General features: G+C 47.3%; 3 protein-coding genes across 7 annotated transcripts in view; 1 reads left to right on the plus strand and 2 right to left on the minus strand.

Annotated features, from left to right (window-relative positions):
- Positions 1-10,619, minus strand: part of cnksr2a (connector enhancer of kinase suppressor of Ras 2a) — a 31,163-nt gene extending 20,544 nt beyond the window's left edge. For 2 of the 5 annotated variants that reach the window (XM_086102617.1, XM_086102615.1), the window contains exons 1-9: positions 10,248-10,619; positions 5,085-5,248; positions 4,634-4,836; positions 2,676-2,763; positions 2,380-2,421; positions 2,131-2,250; positions 1,165-1,224; positions 824-892; positions 415-561 (exon numbers count right to left, since the gene is read on the minus strand). In XM_086102617.1, coding sequence (XP_085958743.1) covers positions 415-561; positions 824-892; positions 1,165-1,224; positions 2,131-2,250; positions 2,380-2,421; positions 2,676-2,763; positions 4,634-4,836; positions 5,085-5,248; positions 10,248-10,311 — 957 coding nt within the window. In that variant the 5' untranslated portion in view covers positions 10,312-10,619. Of the gene's footprint in view, positions 1-414; positions 562-823; positions 893-1,164; positions 1,225-2,130; positions 2,251-2,379; positions 2,422-2,675; positions 2,764-4,633; positions 4,837-5,084; positions 5,249-7,103; positions 7,174-10,247 lie in introns of those variants that run through there. The other 3 variants (XM_086102613.1, XM_086102614.1, XM_086102618.1) reach the window with 3 other exon arrangements.
- Positions 10,620-12,154: 1,535 nt separating this feature from the next.
- Positions 12,155-15,688, plus strand: tlr22 (toll-like receptor 22). Its single transcript, XM_086102619.1, has 3 exons — positions 12,155-14,849; positions 14,925-15,042; positions 15,172-15,688. Exons 1-3 carry the CDS (start codon positions 12,359-12,361, stop codon positions 15,407-15,409), a joined length of 2,847 nt encoding a protein of 948 aa, XP_085958745.1. The 5' UTR covers positions 12,155-12,358; the 3' UTR covers positions 15,410-15,688.
- Positions 15,689-16,807: 1,119 nt separating this feature from the next.
- On the minus strand, positions 16,808-17,842 carry ccl20b (chemokine (C-C motif) ligand 20b). Its single transcript, XM_086102080.1, has 4 exons — positions 17,629-17,842; positions 17,430-17,532; positions 17,240-17,314; positions 16,808-17,144 (listed from the first exon to the last, which is right to left on the minus strand). The coding sequence occupies exons 1-4, from the start codon at positions 17,699-17,701 to the stop codon at positions 17,078-17,080; spliced, it is 318 nt and encodes a 105-aa protein (XP_085958206.1). The 5' UTR covers positions 17,702-17,842; the 3' UTR covers positions 16,808-17,077.
- Positions 17,843-18,143: the final 301 nt, after the last annotated feature.

The raw sequence follows: 18,143 nt of genomic DNA on the forward strand, positions 1-18,143 counted from the left end.
CCGTAAAAGCCACGTAAACCACTCTCGGCATGGTGCATATAAGCCCACGAGCAATCAAAGACAAAATAATGAATTTATAACATAAAAGATCTTCTTTTTCAATAGAGCGAACCCTCCTTTGGCGGCGAGTTGTACGTCACGGGCCATATTTCCGAAAAGCAACCGTCTGACAGAGTGCACCGTTGTGTTTGCGAGTTAATTAGGAATTTACATGCATTAATTCATGACAATAGCGGAAATGTCAACGGACGGTGGCTTATCTCTGTAGCCCATTCGGCAAACCAAACCAGCGCTCTGACCTAATTACACACTTTCGCCGAGGCTCATACAGACCCGCGGAGGGGGGGGCCAAAGTGGGGCAACACCTCATTTGGATAAAGTCTATAAAAGGTAGCGAGTGCGTGCGCGTCCTACCTGCAGGGCCAGGGGCTTCCAGCGCATGTTTTTGAGCAGGGCCGGCGCCGAGCTGAGCGTGCTCTGCGGTCGCTTCTTCAGGGTGAGCGATACCACGCCCTTGTCGGCCCGCAGGGAGCCCACCAGGTTGCGGAGCTGCCAGCCCACCTGCGGAAGGCGCGGGGGAGAAACAAGGGGCGGCTTGGCATGAGGCAGAAATTGCGAGTCGTGATGATTGGAGGTGGTGAGACTATCTATAGAACTTCCGTTACGTAACCTGCCCTCAATTTGACGATACACTCGCTGGCTACACCCGCACAAGCTAATGACATTCAATACCAATGTACTGTCCATCTCTGCACAAAATATTTTTTTCCCCACATTCGCTCTCCACTACACACAAGCATAGACGTGCACGGCAGCAACCCACCACAGTCTGGTGATTGACTTGAATGACTTCATCCCCGGCGTGGATCTTCTTGCAGCGGTCGGCCGGTGACTGCGAGCGCCCACCGAGGAGACGCAGAAATACGAAACGTTGTGAGTCGGACAGCGAGCGCATCGATCGCTGCTTGGCGCGAGCGAGAACGTTAACGAACGACCGTGCGCTCTAATGTCATCGCCATGCAACCGAATATGATGTCAGATATTCTTGGAAACAGGTTTACAAACATTCTTCAACGTCTGGCGGGCGGCCAGAGACGCACTTTGGTCTATTCTTTTCTCGGCTGTTCTGTATTTGTTTCATTGATTCATCCAAGAGCTTCTCACCCCTTCCGTCGTCCCCGTGATCACGTGGAGGCCGTCGTAGGTTGACTTGATGTACATTCCCTAGTCATAGGAACACAGCAAATGGACACCAAATGATCCTTTGGTACATCACCCATCCAATTTAACCCTTTCGGGTACGGCGGATACTACAGCTGATCATGTTATCAGGTTTAAGAGGCTGCATGAAAGCGTTAATGAGCTCCAATGCAAGAAGTGTTTCACAAAATTTAACCCTTAGGGCACTGGTGTCAAACTCACGGCCCGGGGGCCAGATCTGGCAAGCCACATCATTTTATGTGGCCCATGAAAGCAAACCAAACATGTCAACTTCCATGATGCTTTTCTAAAATCTCGACCGAAATTTAAAATTCTCATATGTAATTAATTAAATATTATCAACATGTTCTCGTAACCGAACCCCTTAGTACAGTAACTGAAACAATAGTTGAAGAAACAGTTATTATTGGCATATGGTTTCAGTGACCAACGGCCCTCCAAGGGAAACAGCAACTGAAATGTGGCCCACGACAAAAATGAGTTTGACACCCCTTGGCATAGAGCATGTGTCAAACTCAAGGCCCGGGGGCCAGATCTGGCCCACCAGGTCATTTTATGTGTTCCGCAAAAGCAAATCACGTGTGTCAACTAGCTAAGGTCTGTACCAAATTGTCATTTGTAATAAATAACGTTGAGATTTTGTAATCATTTTGTTACCCTGTTTACCCTCACGTGAATAATAATTAAACTATTTTAATCGACTTGACTGATTTCAAAACTAGTAACCTATTCATTTGTTGTGCACACGTAATGTTGTGGTTTCACTGTCACGACGGCCCTCCATGGGAAGACGTAACTCCAATTTGGCCCGCGACTAGAATGAGTTTGACACCCCTGCCTCAGGGCGATAATAAGCCGTCGGAGTGACTGATTGACTCTTGTATTCGATTGATTGTCATTTCTGCTTACCAGGCCTTCGGAGGCTTTGACGTTGGTGAGGTGGACCAGCTCCAGGTGGGCCGACTGAGACACCAGCGGGTCCGACGACACGCACACGATGTGCTCACACACCTCGGATAGAGTCTTGCACTGGAGCAGAGAAGTTAGAGAGAGGTTTGGCACTCGAGCAACAGATGTGGAGTTCATGTTTTCAGCATTTACTCAAATGCGACGCCGGTGCGAACAAGGCGCGGCCCGGGCCGAGACGCGCCGACTCACCACGTGCAGGATTTTATTCTCCGTCTCAAACACCGTACAGTCCTGAGGGGGCACACAAACACAATGTCAGTGACATTACACCTCCATATGCTATCTGCACCTTGATAATATGCGATTTCCACGCCGGGGTCAAAGGTCATCCTAAAAAGAACCTGAGCCCACTACCGCCCATCCGATATTACTCAGGTGGGAATATCTGAGTCCGCCTTTTACCCCGGGAGGGAGAAAAGACCGCAACAAGCTTGAAGTCAGAAAACCAGATGGCGCAAAATATCCACAGTAACAATGACACCAACCTGCTGCACGATGGTGGTGAGCTCCAGGCAGAGCTGGATGACATTATTTCGGGTCACCGAGTAGTCCGCCACCGCGGCGAAAGGAGACCTGCCGAGAAGCAGACGAGGCGCTTCAAAAATGCTTTAATCATGTGCAACGAGGGACGTAAAAGGGAGTTAGCAAAACGCTCCAGGGACAACTGATTAGGTACAGAAAGCAGCATCGTCGCAGTGCGTGATCCACTTGAAATTTTGAGCATTCAACAAGTGAAAGTAAGTGCGGGAGATGGTCAAGTCAATACAAAACAATACCACAGTAGCAAAAAACCTGTGAAACACTCAAATGAGGACAAAGGCACACTTGGCTGCTCTGAAGACCCAGTTTTTCCTCATTGGACCGCAGTCCCACGCACCCCGTCAAGTCTGCGGTGCGCGTGTGCCATGTGGGTCATCGCGATTGAGGTTGTGCGCTAAATATACATGCAGGGCCGACGGCTACGCAGCCTGTTGGAGAAAGCATGGCGCCGCCAAAACTCGGGTTTTTCAAGCAACGGGCCAACACAAGCGGCGCTGAGCGTACATGTCGAAGTTGGAATGGTTTGAATCAGTCCAAAAATTTTGAAACGCAGCGGGAAAAAAAAAGGATCATTTTTGGTTTTATTTTGAAATTTTGACCAAAAATGCAGTGAGAGAAGATGAACAGGTTAAAGTTGGAACAGTTTAAATCAACCAAAAAGCCAACAAAAACATTTTAATTTTTGGCTTTTATTTTGAAATTTTGACCCCAAAAAATAAATAAATAACTGTGTTTTGAAATTTGACCAAATTTTGCATTAGGGATAAACTGAACAGTTTAAAGCTGTCTCCGCCTTCACACCAGAATACACAACACTCGCTTCTCCTTGGATTTCATTCGATTAATTCCCGCTCAGGGTATTTTACGTGAATGGATTAAGTGTCTTCCGTTGCCTTGTTGCTACGGCAACAGTCCTCATTCTCACTCCCTTTATTTAAAAACCCGAAGCACCCAACTTCATTCACTTTGAGCGGATGAGCTATTTCCCCCATTAAACTTGCATTACCATTGACAATTGTCAGCCAGTCGCTCCGTAACACATACGGCCGCAAATCTCTCCCACGCGCTGCGGCGTCACGTTAATAATTCAGAGGCAGGTGCTTGCAAATGCGCACATAAAAAGGAAATCGATGAGGTGTGATATTGCTCACTCCGGCAGATGCGAAAAATGATTTTTTTTGGGTTGTTGTTGTTTTTTGTTTTTTTGGGGGGGAGGGCCAGGTGAACGACGGCAATGACGGCAACACTAGCCCTGGAAATAACGATTGCCCGAATCCGCCTCTTTGGTTGCCTTCAGCCGACGCCTGACTGACCGAGACTTCCAACCCGACATCGGACCAAAGAGTCTGCCGCGCTCCGACTTTAAGGTCGCCTTGGTAATGAAGAGCGGCGAGCTCCGCTGTCGCTTTACGGTTGCATCACTTTTACGTGGGCGGCCGCCTGCGCGTTTGCCTCACTGGGTCGGTGCATGCAGATGTGTGTGTGTAGGACGGGAGGACACGAGTGGGCGTCTGGCATTTGGAGACCTCCGCCCTGTGTGTCTGTTGTTGTGTGGAGGCCTGATGAAATTGAACGACAGTACGAACCGGGAGGAGACGGCAGGGGGCATTAAATCGATTTGAACCTGATGTTGCTGAGCGAGACTGCGATCGGCGGCGACGGAAACAGGGCGACGCTGATTGGACGCACGCGCGTGAAAGGCGAAAAGTCCCCCTCCCTCGCTGTCCGCTACGTCGTGCGCGACGCTATCAAGTTGAAGGCTGTAAGTTTAAAGTGAAAGGCGTGCCGGGGGTAATGGCCTGCACAAGATGGCGTCAAAGCACCTTTCTTTTTCTCCTCTCTATTTGACAACGCCATGACCTGACAAAATGGAATCCCCCTTGGGTTGTGAGGTTGCTCTCACCTGTCCAGCCACGCGAGCAGACTCTTGGCGGCGGTGATGAGGTCAACCACGGAGGTGAGCAGGTCGTTGGGGAGCCGCCGCGACGTCCTGCTCTCCGATTGGCTGCTGCGGCGGCGGCCCGAGATGAAATTCTGCAGGTTTTTGGCCGAGGCGCCCAGCTTGTGGGCCAGCGTTCTCACGCTCTCTGTCTCCAGGCCGGAGTTCTGCGCCCGTGCAGTCCATTTTCACAACATCAAAACCTAAAATATTTTCGTAGGACTGCAAAACTTCATATCGTATCCAAGTATTGAAATTTTGAGTCCCCCAAACACCGTTTTTCTGCAACCCTCATTCCTCCCCATACTGCTAAACGAACGCTGAGCCCATTTTTTTGTTACCGTGACAACTCCTAAAACTGTTTAAAAACCAAATGCCGTCAAGTTTGCCCCCCTGCCCACATTGGACACCTTACCAGTGCACAGAGCAGGTCGACGGCCTCCAGTATGAGCTCCTGATGTCCGATGCGGGACACGCCAAGGTCCTCCAGCTCGGCGTGGCTGATCCTCAGCAGCCTCTCGCCGCACACGCCGCCGCGCTCAAACACACACACGTACTGCTGCAGGCAGTCATCCAAACCTGCAACACACACATTGCGAGGCAATTTAAAAAAATAAATAAATCAAATAACCTTATTTTGTTTTTTGTGCTGCTCTTTCCAATGTGTACAGTAAAAGACAGACGGACGGATGTACCATTAAAACATCCCAAATCCTCCCAGCTCATCAGTACGGCATTAATATCGGTTGCTGAACACAGAGGATAAAGAATATATGACTATTGTTCTACTGTCTTCAGACGTGTTCCAGCTCAGTTTTCTGTTTGTGCCCAGACTGTGCCTTTCTCGATTTATAACAGCGCAATATAAATACTAATCAGCGTTGGAAGGAAGCCAGGGGACTGAAAGACGACGCTGTGGTTGGTCGTATCTAAGGTCAAGCAGCCGTTGTAGCGCTCGAGCGGGGTACGACTTGGTCTCTTGCCAACGCAACATTTTTTCTTGCGTGCGTATGTGCGGTTGCGGCGGGAAATTTTGCTCACAGAGCTGCAGCGCGACACCGCCCGACGGCCGAAACAAACTCCGAGCAAATCATGCCCGGTGGAGGGTAAACACACAGAAACACACGCCTCTGAAGAGGCAAGCACTTGATTTCCCCTGCCGCTGGAAGCCCGAGCTCCACAACAAACTCATCGGTCAGAACGGCTCCAAGCCAGATGCAAACACAAGGAAGCAAAGAGTCAGGAGGAAATTTCCGAAAGCAGCTGTTATATTGCAAACACACACATACACACACACACACACACACACACACCATTGTGGACTAGTACGTCGCCCTCTACAACTACATCTTAAATGAAAGTACAAATACAGTGTTCGCCATTCATCAAATTCCAGACTTAAACGCAATACAGACAGTCCATGTATAAAAAAAAAAAAAAGATTACAGTATTTTTTCAATTTGACTCTTCACTCCTGTTCTGTTCTGACATTTTAGCGCAATCAACAAAACCCTAAATGGAAATCTGACATCTGGTTTAGATTTTTTTTTTCATTGTTTTGAGATTTTCCCAGCAGCCTCCAGAGACCAACAGTTTCATGTTTCTGAGGCAGCCTACTCTTATAAAGCCTGTACAATTTCAAGACAGCCACCATTTTCCTGAATCTAACACAGACGGACAAAACTATTTTTGAAGAAATTATTTGGTTTTTTTGGGGGGGGGGGGCACTGTTATCTATCAAGTGTTTTTTGTCCATCTTTTTGGGTGTCTGTAGCAGATTAATCATATTCCCATTAACTCTTATTAGAATTATAGCTTTGGTTTTCATATGGTTTGTTTTGTGCCAAATTAATCACAAAAACCCAGGTTCCACTATAGTTTTAAAGTCAAAACGGGTCAAATTCAACCTGAGCACGATGAAAGGCTCATGCAAAGTAGCTCGTGCCCCCCCCCCCGACCCCTTCCCCACTCCTCAGCTATTTTTAATGCACTCCCAGCGAGTGTTTTATTGAGTGTTAATAGCACCTCCCAGTAGACGTGAAGCCGATTAAAACAATGTCGTCTCTCACGGGCAGAGTGTTACTCTGCTGCCGAGGGAGGCTCACGAGCAGAAGGAGTAGAAGGGGTGGGGGGCAATATGCACTTTGCGGCCAAGTTTGGCCTCGTAATTACCCTCCGTTATCGCTGGCGGAACGCAGAGGCGCCAACGCCGGCCAATACGGATGAAGGCAATTGTGGGCGGCGTCGCCGAGTGCACGCACGCGCATTTAATATACACTAGCTGCGGGGCAATCACGCTCAAGGTCCGAGGAGAGATTTACTTCTGTGCGTCAGAGCCAGAATGGTGTTCATTCAAAGGCTACAATGAATTCTTATGAGGGCGGGAAATCCAGCCGAAATGCAAGTGCACGTCACATGTCAGTCGCGGCCTTACCTCCTCCTAGCTGGTCTTCATCATTCGAGAAGACTGTGACCACCTTTATGTAATACCACATCTTGCCACACAAAATGCCGGGGCAGCACTGAGCTCCGCTGGAAGAAATGCTGCATAATTAAAACTCATTCGCTCCCAAAGACGTTTTTAAACGTCTTTTCATATTTGGTCCAGAATTGGCTGTGGTACTGAATGAGTTAAGAACGACGCACGGAGCAGGGAGAACGTGTGGCGTTGCCTGCTCTGTTTGTATGGGTTGCTGCCCCGTGTGTGCGTCGCCAGAGATTCGGCGAAATTAAAACGAAGGTGGAATATTTGCGAACGGACCAACAAGAAGCATGCGTGCGTGTGCTGGGGTGCGACTGAAAAATGCATGATTCATTGCTGACTCACGCGCTTGACTCCCACAGATGCACACTTTTCACAAGAGCAGGCCAGCAAAACTCCCACACACGCACATGTAGTCCTCCAGTTCCTACAGTGGACATCTTATCATCTTATCAGGTTGTTGGGTGCATGAATGGGTTAAATCCCTGCTGTCGTTTGAAAAAGATTTTGGATTATTTGGATAAAACTAATCACTGTCCTCTTTGTTCATATGATAATAGAATGAGGAAGAAATAAGCATTCAAAACTGCCTATATTAATAATTTAATGTGCCAAAGACTGTCGGTAAATTCCAGTAACGACCTAGACTAAACTTAGCTCCGCCCCTCACATCAACAAGCCGTGGTTTCTTGACGTACGACGGTTCCAATTTACGGGAAAAAAGGGAGAGCCGCTGTCGTCGACTGAACAGGCCAAACAGTCAACATACAAAATGAAAACACTCGCAAGGAGCATGGAGCCGACGTGAACTGAGCAGCCAACAGGACTGAATCCATCTCCTGACATCACTCACTAGGCCACGCCCCTAAAAAAAAAAAGCACACCGACACATTTGTGCGTTTGGTTTCGACTTCGGCAAACAAGGCTCCGCTTCTGACAAAGTGAAGTTCCGCCCCCTCACTTCAACACAGTTCCTTGGCCACAAAATGGCGCCCGAGCAACATATTTATATTAGAGACTGAAGCGCTAATGTGGACGCTGTTGCCTAATCAACAATAGCTGGACGTTGGCATATGCTCCGGACACACACACACACACACACACACACACACACACACACACACACATATATAGTGTATCATGTTTCCCAGCGTTGCCAGACACAACCGAGAGGCCCAACATGGATTGCGCGCCGATGCCCTTCTGCCGCGTTGTGTTTTGTTGCGTTCGGGGCAGGTGGGCCGCCGTTGCTCTCGTCAGCTGTTGAGCACAGACGCTCTGAGACCAAACAACTCGCCATCCGCCCGCATGCCAAGCGCGAGCGCGCAAACACACACATGCGCAAAGAAGCACACGCCATATGCACATGACCACCCTCGCGGAGAAAGTGACAATGCCGGACACGATTGCTGCCTGCGCGTCACCGAATGAGACATCCTCGACCTGATTTTTATGCAACAAGCCATCAATATTCAATGCGATTGGTCATTTTTATTTATTTATTTTTCATTTTATGTAGGTCAGCGCTTCTGAAAGTGGGATGCCTCCGGGATCCACGAGCCATCACTTGGGGGTTCGTAAAATAATTTGCAACGACTGTAGGATTGATGGATATATTATGTTAAATAGTGCAATACTACAGTACACACATTTTAAAAAATGTAAAATTAAAAAGAAAATGTTAAAAACATTTAGTACTGCCTCTTTTAGCTTCCTCTGACATCCCTGCATGATTTTTTTTTTTAAAGACATTTTTGTGGGTCTAAAGTTGGAATCTGACTTTTTTGCCCTCATTAATCCTTTCAGGGACAGCAGATACGACAGTGGCCAGTTTATCATGTTGTCAGGTGACAGGGTGCCTGAAAGCAAACTTTGACATAATATAATGACTTTAACGTGGAAAATGTTACTTTACTGGGGTAACATTTCAGCTTTTTTTTCTGGAAAAATACAAACTTGTCATTGCCACTTCACAACTTTTTTTTTTTGCTGTTCATGAGATTGAATCATGACTGCATTCTCAACTTAACGATTGAAAATGTTTTGACTTTTGGGAAGCTTCAAATAAAAAATGTTGTTTCTCCCTTTTTGACATAGGGAGCGATTTTGTGGACTATTCTTTGTTTCGTGGCTTATTGCGCTTCAATGACGCGATTTTTGTTGAAAATGTTATTGAGTAAAAAAAAAAAGCAAAAAATGTTTCAAACAAACAAAAAAAAGCTACACTACAAAGCATGTCTGCAACATTGGCCAAAGGCAACTAAAACCAAAGCACGACGAATTCAACTTTGCCTTTCCACTCTCATTGACATTCGTTTCTCTCCTGTCAGCGGCAACAGGTACACATGAGGAGAGTTTCGCAGCGTTCACACGCCTGCGGCTGCGCGCGGCTGACTTATGCACGGCTGCGCGAGCTGTCAAGTGCTGCGAAATGTGACTGAAGCAAGCTTTGTTCTCTCAGGATAGCTGCTACGAAAAAAAAAAAAGTGAAGTCAAGTGTTTTCCTGCCGATCGCTGCTGTCATCGTGACATCATCAATGTAGATGTTGAGAATAACGAGTTTAATTATGCGACCAGCGCTAAGTGGTAACGAATGTTACTGACAGTGATATACAAAGAAAAACGGATTCATTATTAACTCATTCAGTAACAGCCAATTCTAGACCAAGTCTGAAAAGACGTTTAAAAACGTCTTTGGGAGTGAATGAGTTAAGAGACACACCACAGATGAAATATCGTTTAATTTGCGTCGTGAAAGTATCGCATTTACGAGTTCAATGAAACACCGAAACTCGACGATGCACGATCGCTGAGAGTGCGATCTCGATCGATGTGGATTGACAGCGCCGCAAAATGATCCGTTTCTCCGATTTTGCTCCTCATGCGTTTGAATAGAACGACCGGGCTCATTTTAAACTATCGACTCGTGACGACGTCGCCTCCAAATTGCAAAGACAAATATTGTCCGTTTTGTTTGCAGGAGAAAAAAAAAATACCGTGTCACCATCCTCTGTACAGTAAACGAATCGTGACTTGTCTGAAAGATGACGTCAAAGGTGATTTATGCTCCTCCATCGCTCCTGGCCTGTCACGCACCTTTCATCCAGTCCACCACCTGGCTCGCAGTCCACTTGCTGACCGGCTCCATCACCAGCGCCATTGGGTAAACTTTGCGCCTCCTCCGGGGTAACTCCCCTCCCACCTCCTCCGGTCCCGTTAGCGCAGCGGGGTGGCGTTCAGCTGCGGACGTCCGGTGATGCTCCGGTACATTCCTGAGCTGGCTCGCCTGTCACAAGAGTCTCCGCGCAGGCATCGTGGGCTGGTCCTGCTCGGCTCCTGGCAACGGGAGACAGTGAGATGAGGCGCGAGTGTGCGCGTCCTTGCCTCGGCGTGCAAGAGTGGGAGATATAAGTCGAGCACGGGCGCTCGTTCTCTCTCGACTCTCTCTCCTTCTCTCTTTTGAAGCGGCGCACGCGCCCGCGTGGGTTGTTCGGCGCGCACGTCCGTGCATGACTACGAGGCTACGTACCGCGGTGCAGATGGGATGGAGGGAAGATGTCATCCTCCAGAGGTTCTCGGCGTGTGTGGATGAGAGGCAGGGAATCACCACTTTGGTTTCCTTCAGCTAGCTTGCGCGGGGGTTGGGGGTCGACCGTAATGAATCCTCAGCTGACCTCCTCCTCTTTCTTCCCTCATTGCTCGATTTCCTCCCTCCAGGCTGCAGAAGAGAGTTGCTTCGGTGGCTCAACTCCCACCTCCTCCTCCGTCGGGAACTCCCATCACGGTATTTTCAAAGTCCCCTTTAATGCCGGCGTGCGCCACATAATGAGTGATAATCCTAATAAAGATTGACTGCAAATATAATTTGCAACCCCCCCCCCTCGCCTGATTCCCCGTGCCCCACCACCAAAAATGTTTATAAAAATTATGCCATGAGGAGGTGCCAAAGCACTACTTTTGTCCAAATGAAGCTCCTTGCCTGTCTCGCGCAGTTGCTTGGCACCAAGATGTGGTGTGCAAATGTGCAATAAACATATGAATAGGTGTGGAGTCCCACCTGGATTTATACCCCGCCCGTTAATGTTTTGCTCAAAGTCACCGACTGCTCCAAAAGGAAAGTCACTTGCCTTGTTTAGGAAGACATTTGGAGATCAAAAGTATTGGAACATGTTTACATGAACTTTAAGTGAATGTGGGGGATGGGCGGTGGGGGGACAAAAATAATAATAATAAAACAGTCGATTTTAACTTCGGTGTGGTGTGTGGTGTCAGTCGCCGGGGTGATTTGCGAGGGGATTGCGGCTTACTTCACGTGACTTCCTGTTTATTCTTGCTTCTCTTTTCTCCTTAAAACAATCCTTGTTCTCCTGCCACATAAAAAAAGAAAAAAAAAACACGATCCTTTGACGGTTAAAGTGAAGTGGAAGTGGCTGATGAACTTGAAAAGCCTTTTCCCCACACTTAGATTCAAACCAACGCAACAGCGGGACCTGAGTAAATAGTTCAAGGTTCCTGTTTTATTCCCAGTTACTATGGAAACTAAAATTACGTACAACTTCCTCTGTTTATTTTCAGGAATGACTGGCAAGAAAAAATTACAAGATTGCAATACTGTACATTTCCTGTGACTGTTCATTTATTGTACGTATTTTTTTTTACACCCCGAGCTCAGAATAATGGCAAAAAAAGTTGAATATATATAATATATAAATTTGCTCTGTGCTCATGTTCGCAACCATTCAGGCATTTTATGATCAGTCTTCAAAACCAATTTTAAACCAAAACAAATTTTATTCACTCTTCTTGTTATTAAAAGAAAACGCACAAATTTCCATTTTTGGATTTCCTTTCGCTGTTGAAATTGACATTCCGCGGACGGCTGGGTTCAGACCGTCTCCTGTCATGAAAAGTGAAAGTAAACTTGACCGTTCTCGCTTCTCTGCCCATGTGATCCGCTTCCAAGTGAAGAAACGACCCAGTTGCGCGCTCTCACTTCCTCACTCGCACTGCAGCGAGCAGGAATCTCACACGGGCAAACAAAATCTCGCAGCGGATCATTGGTATCAGTCGCAGATAATACTCGCCGGCCTTGTGGTAAGTCTGAAGACCCTCCACGTCTTCCTTCTGAAACTAATCTCAAAATGTCATTGCCTGAGTGAACTTCATTCATACTTTTGGCACAAAGCTCAAGACTGGATTTTTCCGCGATGGATAACGATGGGCTCGGAAATGGACGATTGTGGCGGTTGATCTTTGGTTTTGTTTTTTCTCTGAGCGTGAACTGTTGCGTCGGATACATTCTGAAGGACTGTCGAATCAGCAACGGCAACGCCATTTGCTCGGCCAACAAACTGCGAGCCGTCCCTTGGGGCATCCCGGCATCGGTCAAAACCATTGACTTGGCGGTGAACAAAATAGCCGCCATCCGGGTGGGCGATTTCGTGAATCACGCGGTCCTGGTGCAGCTGGACCTGAAGCGCAACAACATTTCACAGATCGAAAAGGGTGCCTTTGCCGCCCTGCGCTCACTCCAAAAGTTAAATCTGAATAATAACCGTCTGACGCAACTGGGAGATTTTTTTGAAGGTTTGAGCAACCTGACCGAGCTACGACTAACGAGCAATTCCATCACAACTGTGAACCCTTCCTCCTTGAAACCACTGACGAATGTGACCGTCTTGGACTTGTCGTTCAACAAACTGCGGCACCTGACAAAGGTTCACTACGCGATCCAACATCTACCAAATCTGCAGTATCTATTCATCAAAAAAATCGACATCAGCATTTTTCGGTCCTGGGAACTCACCAACATCACGGTGGGCCCGGCGTACCTCGATCTGTCTCAAAACAACATCGACGTCTTTGCTATTAGCGCGGACGTTTTCCAGAACCTCACTTGGCTGAACATCGGTGGCGCGCCGAGAAAGCGAAAGTTGTCCTGTGAGATTGGCGAAGAGGTGGGGCTAAGACGGCTGACCACGCTCGATATCGGCGGGCTTCACTTGGAGCACAGAGACGCCGCGGCGCTTTTTCGTAGCGTCAACTTTTCGCTTAGCACGCTCCGGATGAACGCGATGAAACGCAACCTCCGAGAACTGCTCAACATGTCCTGCACCATCCCGACACTGACTCAGCTGCAACTCAGAGGCAACAGACTTCAGCTGCTCGATTGCACTTTGCTTCGGTTGTGCTCCTCCGTCACAGAGTTGGATTTGGCCAACAATCGCATGCAAAGCATTTTCAGCGACGCCTTCCGAGCCCTACACGGTCTGAAAAGCTTGACTCTCAGCCAGAACAGACTATCGTCGGTCCCGCCCGCCGTTAGGAATCTGACGAGACTTCTCGAACTGGACCTGAGCTTCAACAACATCAGCTCACTCGGTTGCGAAGACTTTGCAGAGCTGCGCAAACTCAGGGTGCTCGGCCTTTATCGGAACTACATATCGACCATCAATTTGTGCGTCTTCAAAGATCTGACCAACCTTCAGGTCCTCAAATTGCAGACCAACCGGATCACGAAACTGAACAGCGTTTTCACGAGATACTTGCCAAATCTCAGGCAGCTGAAACTGGATGAGAATCGAATTACCACCATCGAGAAGGGAGCGTTTGAGGGCTTGCGGTCTCTCCAGAATTTATCAATGCAGAGGAATGAACTCCAAAAGCTTGAAAGCGGTTCTTTCGTCGGCCTGACGATGCTCACCGACATTCTGCTGCCATCCAACCAGATCGAAGAGACCGAGCTCACCGCGGGCGTGTTCAATGATCTTATTAATTTAAGAAGGTTGAATTTATTGGACAATCGCATCAAGTACAGGAGCAGTTCAGCATTGCCCGAGGCGCCGTTCTCCCGCCTTTCTCAACTGGAGACTTTGGCCATGGCGGGGCAACACGGCAGAGGCAGGTCCCAGCTACCTCGCAACTTTCTTCAGGGTTTGAGCAACCTTCTCATTTTTGACATGAGGAACGCCCAAATTGTCTCCTTGCACCAAGATACGTTCAAGCACACGCCTTCCCTTCAGAAGCTTGACATCAGTACAAATGAGCTCACGGATATCTCTCCCAGGATGTTTGATCCCATCCACAACCTCCAAAGCCTCTACATTTCAAGAACCTCTCTCCGGTCGCTAGATTTCCTCAAGGAGGCCAACCTGACCAAATTAGAGTTCCTACAAGCCCGGAGGAACCAGTATTCAGTCATCACCAAGGAACAAATGTCCTCCCTTCCTTCTCTGATGTATTTGGATCTTCAAGGGAACGGTTTCTTATGCGACTGCGACAACTCCTGGTTCCTCCGGTGGATGAACAAAACGCCAACCCAAGTATATGACGCTTATAACTTTGTCTGCAACTACCCCCTGAACCTTAAAGGGATGAAGCTGCTGGACCTTGACATCCAATCCTGCTCTGTAGACGTGGGGTTCATCTACTACATCTCCACCACGTGCGCCATCCTCCTGTTTCAGCTGGCGGCGTTCACCTATCACTTCCTGCGATGGCAGCTGGCTTACGCCTATCACCTCTTGCTGGCTCGACTGTATGAGAGGAAATACAGGAACAGGCAACCAAAGTGTCTATATGACGCCTTTGTCTCTTTCAACACCCACGACGAGGACTGGGTCTACAGGGAGCTGCTGCCCAAACTTGAGGAAGAGCAGGGCTGGAGGTTGTGCCTGCACCACCGAGACTTTGAGCCAGGTGGGGAACGCGTTGTAGTATCACCTTTGCTCCATAGGGTGTCGCTGTTGCGCTAATTTTTAATTCACCCGACAGGGAAACCCATCATGGACAACATCACAGAGGCCATCTATGCCAGCAGAAAAACCATTTGCGTCATCAGTCGCAAATACCTGGAGAGTGAGTGGTGTTCAAGAGAGATTCAGGTGGCCGGGTAAGAACTATGCATTTTTGGGGTTTTTTCCACAAGTACTTCTACTTATGGGCAGAGCGTGAGTACTTTTGCCATCTCTGCTAATAACCGTGACACAGGAAAGATTTTCACATTTCTCTGTCCTGACAGCTTCCGTCTGTTTGATGAGCACAAGGACGTTCTCATCCTGGTCTTCCTGGAGGACATTCCCATCTGGGAGCTGTCTCCTTACTACCGCATGAGGAAGATGGTGAACAAGCGGACCTTCTTGAGCTGGCCCCGGGCGGCCCAGTGCACCGAACTTTTCTGGGAGAAGCTGCGGCAGGCTCTGCAGACCACAGACAACGCAGACGGGGAACTATTACTCCTCACCGTGGAGGACAAATGATGATGATGAACATGATAAGAAGAAGGTAAAGAAGGCGGATGGAGCCCTGGCTTTTCTATTCCCTTAGTCTGGAGTGACATGGCAAGTTCACAAGGCTAATTTTGATATAATACCTAGAAAGAGAGTCTTCATGTCCCTCGACTAAGAAAACGTTTATTAGTATATGGTTTGGTGGAACATTTTGGTGTTCAAACCTACAATGTGCAATTGTTTTTTGTGTTTTGTCAGTTTCACAGTAAACTTGGACCTGGTGTGGAAAAATAAAAAGCTTGATGCAAACAGGCTGTCCCTCTTATTTGGTGAACGATGCGATTGAGAGAGTGAAGACAAAAGAATACTTAAAAAAAATACTACTGTTGTAATTCCAGAGCTCAACAATTGATTACTTGTGCCCAAAATACACAATAATGAAAATATCAAATTAGTTTGTTATAAAATTTACGATTGAGAGAAAAGAAAAAATACAATTAAGTCACCTTATAAAACGGGGGGGGGGGGGGTAACAGACATTCAAATTGGAGTAAAAACATTCTCAGTTCCTCAGATAACTTCTTAGAGAACCACTGTAATTTGTCTTACCAATTATACCAAAGCACAACCAATATTTTACGATCTATGCCGACAATTTCTGAACGAAAACCCAAACCCAAAAGACACGTTGCAGGCCTGTTCTCACGACGTCCAGTAGGTGGCGTCCTCGTCAAAGGAAATGTGTACTCACTACTCACGTTTGAGAAGACACTCACGTTCCGGAATGATGCTGTATTCCAACACGAACGCTCCACATTTTTGAAGTGCAGTCATTTATAATCCAACTTCCTTGGCTATCCAAAGTCCTTGTTCACTCCTCTGACGTAACTCCCAATATGAGCTACTCCAGCTAACAAGCCAGGAACGTGGCGAGCTGTGGCTAAATAGCCGGATATGCTAACCACGTTAGCTAACTAGCCGTTAGCAGCCAATGCGAACGACTACGATCACGCCGACAGATAGAAACACTCCGCAGTCGTTCTTATAGTGTCCCCTTCTTAGCGATATGCCTTCACTTGTGTATTATAAGGCTGTCCTGAACAAACATTCGTCACGTTTTTTGATCATCGCTTTTCAACCTAACACACGTTACCACACGTGCTCTCCCTCTCCAACTGTTTTCCATTCACTCTCGTTGACTCTCTTCTTCGACGGTGAGCCAGGTGCAATGAAAATACATGACTGATGCAAATTTTTCTTTCAAATACAATGAATGTTTTTTTAATACAACACAATCACCTCTATATTTATCCTACCAATATTAATAACTTGGTGAATTTGTTTTTAAACATTAGTCATACCTTCTTCATTTTTTAAACACAGAATAAACTAAATGAATTGTCAACCCAAAATAATCACGACGTTACATGATATTAAAAAGCAAACTCTTTAATAAATAAAACAGGCAACCAAAGCTGCCCAACATGCGATACATTTGAGAACTCAATGGGTCGTGCTTTCACCATCAACCATAAAAAATGAAAATGCGAGAACTTCCCAAAGCGTGTACTGTACATACGTATTTACAATACTACTCTTGGCTGTTTATAAAACAGAGCTTACATTTGTGTTCAAATCAAATCAAAAGTATCGAAGCACAATTGAATGGAGAACAAAACAAAATGCAGTTGTTTGAGTTTATGCTGCTGCTGTGCTGTTAACAGATTGCTGGATGAGGGCCTTTTCGCTCTTCCTCTTGCGCTCGCTACACACACACATACACGTACAAAATAACATTGATTAGACACAGATATGACTTCGAGAAAGACACAAAACCGTCTCATATCGAGTCACACTCACTCGATACACCGCATCACTCGCTGGGTCCAGCTCGCAATGGGGTTGGCGCACAAAAACCTTCCAGGGAGGTGAAAGCTGAAAAAAAAACAGGAGCCAGCATGAGAATGAGCATCCTGGAGGAACTCCGGCTTGTCGGTGAACCCGTCGGCGCGTGTGTGTGTGACTGTTTTGTGCCATGAAATAAACTCACATGACAGCGTTGATGTCACAGAACTTGCCAATGGACTGCAAGCTGTAGTCCAACACCTTTTGGCATGGCAACTTCCGCTTCATGTACCTCAAACAGCAGCTGGCTGCAAAAAACACACACATCGCAACAGGTACGTTGTTGGTAGCTGCTCGAAAAGTCATTTGTGATTTTACAAAAAAAACAACAACAACAACCTCACCTGAATGCGTGCTGGTGGTGAAGGTGGTGAGGATGAGGAGTGCAGTGAGGAGATAAACGGTGCGGCATTCCATGTTTCTTTCTCTGGCAGGTGTCGTCGTTTTTTGTTGCCTTGAGGGATGTTTGGTGGAAATGTGTCAGAGAGCGGCCACCTCGCACCTTTAAATAGGATCGCTCACTTTGCCGGGCTTTCCCACTCCATGGGGAGGAGTGCCGGCGCTTGTGCAATGGCATTTGCAGCCAAGCGGAAACAATGATCATCTTCAGTGAGGTGGGCGGGTGTCAGGACTGTACTTTCTCCTGCGGGGCGGGGGGATGCATGCCAAGATAAACAATGTCTTGATCACCTGACACCTCAATTGGAATCTATTTTTAAACTGCAGACGTCAGAGGCCTAAAACAAAGCGGAAAAAAAACGAAGAAGGCGTAGTCGTGAATCGTAAGTCATACACACATCGGATCAGCATTTGCATTGCTGACAGCGGCATAGCGTTTCCTTGTTGAGGGAGATAAAGC

Source organism: Hippocampus guttulatus, chromosome 21, assembly GCF_054856545.1.
Source record: "Hippocampus guttulatus isolate MCC_2025c chromosome 21, RoL_Hgut_1.0, whole genome shotgun sequence".
NCBI lineage: Eukaryota > Metazoa > Chordata > Actinopteri > Syngnathiformes > Syngnathidae > Hippocampus > Hippocampus guttulatus.

Excerpts from the sequence above, each read along its gene's own strand:
- ccl20b (XM_086102080.1), bottom strand. The coding sequence starts at position 17,701 with ATGGAATGCCGCACCGTTTATCTCCTCACTGCACTCCTCATCCTCACC. Across the intron at positions 17,533-17,628 it reads CACCACCAGCACGCATTCAG|CCAGCTGCTGTTTGAGGTAC; the intron begins GTGAGGTTGTTG and ends TGTTTTTTGCAG. Across the intron at positions 17,315-17,429 it reads TGTGACATCAACGCTGTCAT|CTTTCACCTCCCTGGAAGGT; the intron begins GTGAGTTTATTT and ends TTTTTTTTTCAG.
- tlr22 (XM_086102619.1), top strand. The coding sequence starts at position 12,359 with ATGGATAACGATGGGCTCGGAAATGGACGATTGTGGCGGTTGATCTTT. Across the intron at positions 14,850-14,924 it reads CCACCGAGACTTTGAGCCAG|GGAAACCCATCATGGACAAC; the intron begins GTGGGGAACGCG and ends TTCACCCGACAG. Across the intron at positions 15,043-15,171 it reads AGAGAGATTCAGGTGGCCGG|CTTCCGTCTGTTTGATGAGC; the intron begins GTAAGAACTATG and ends CTGTCCTGACAG.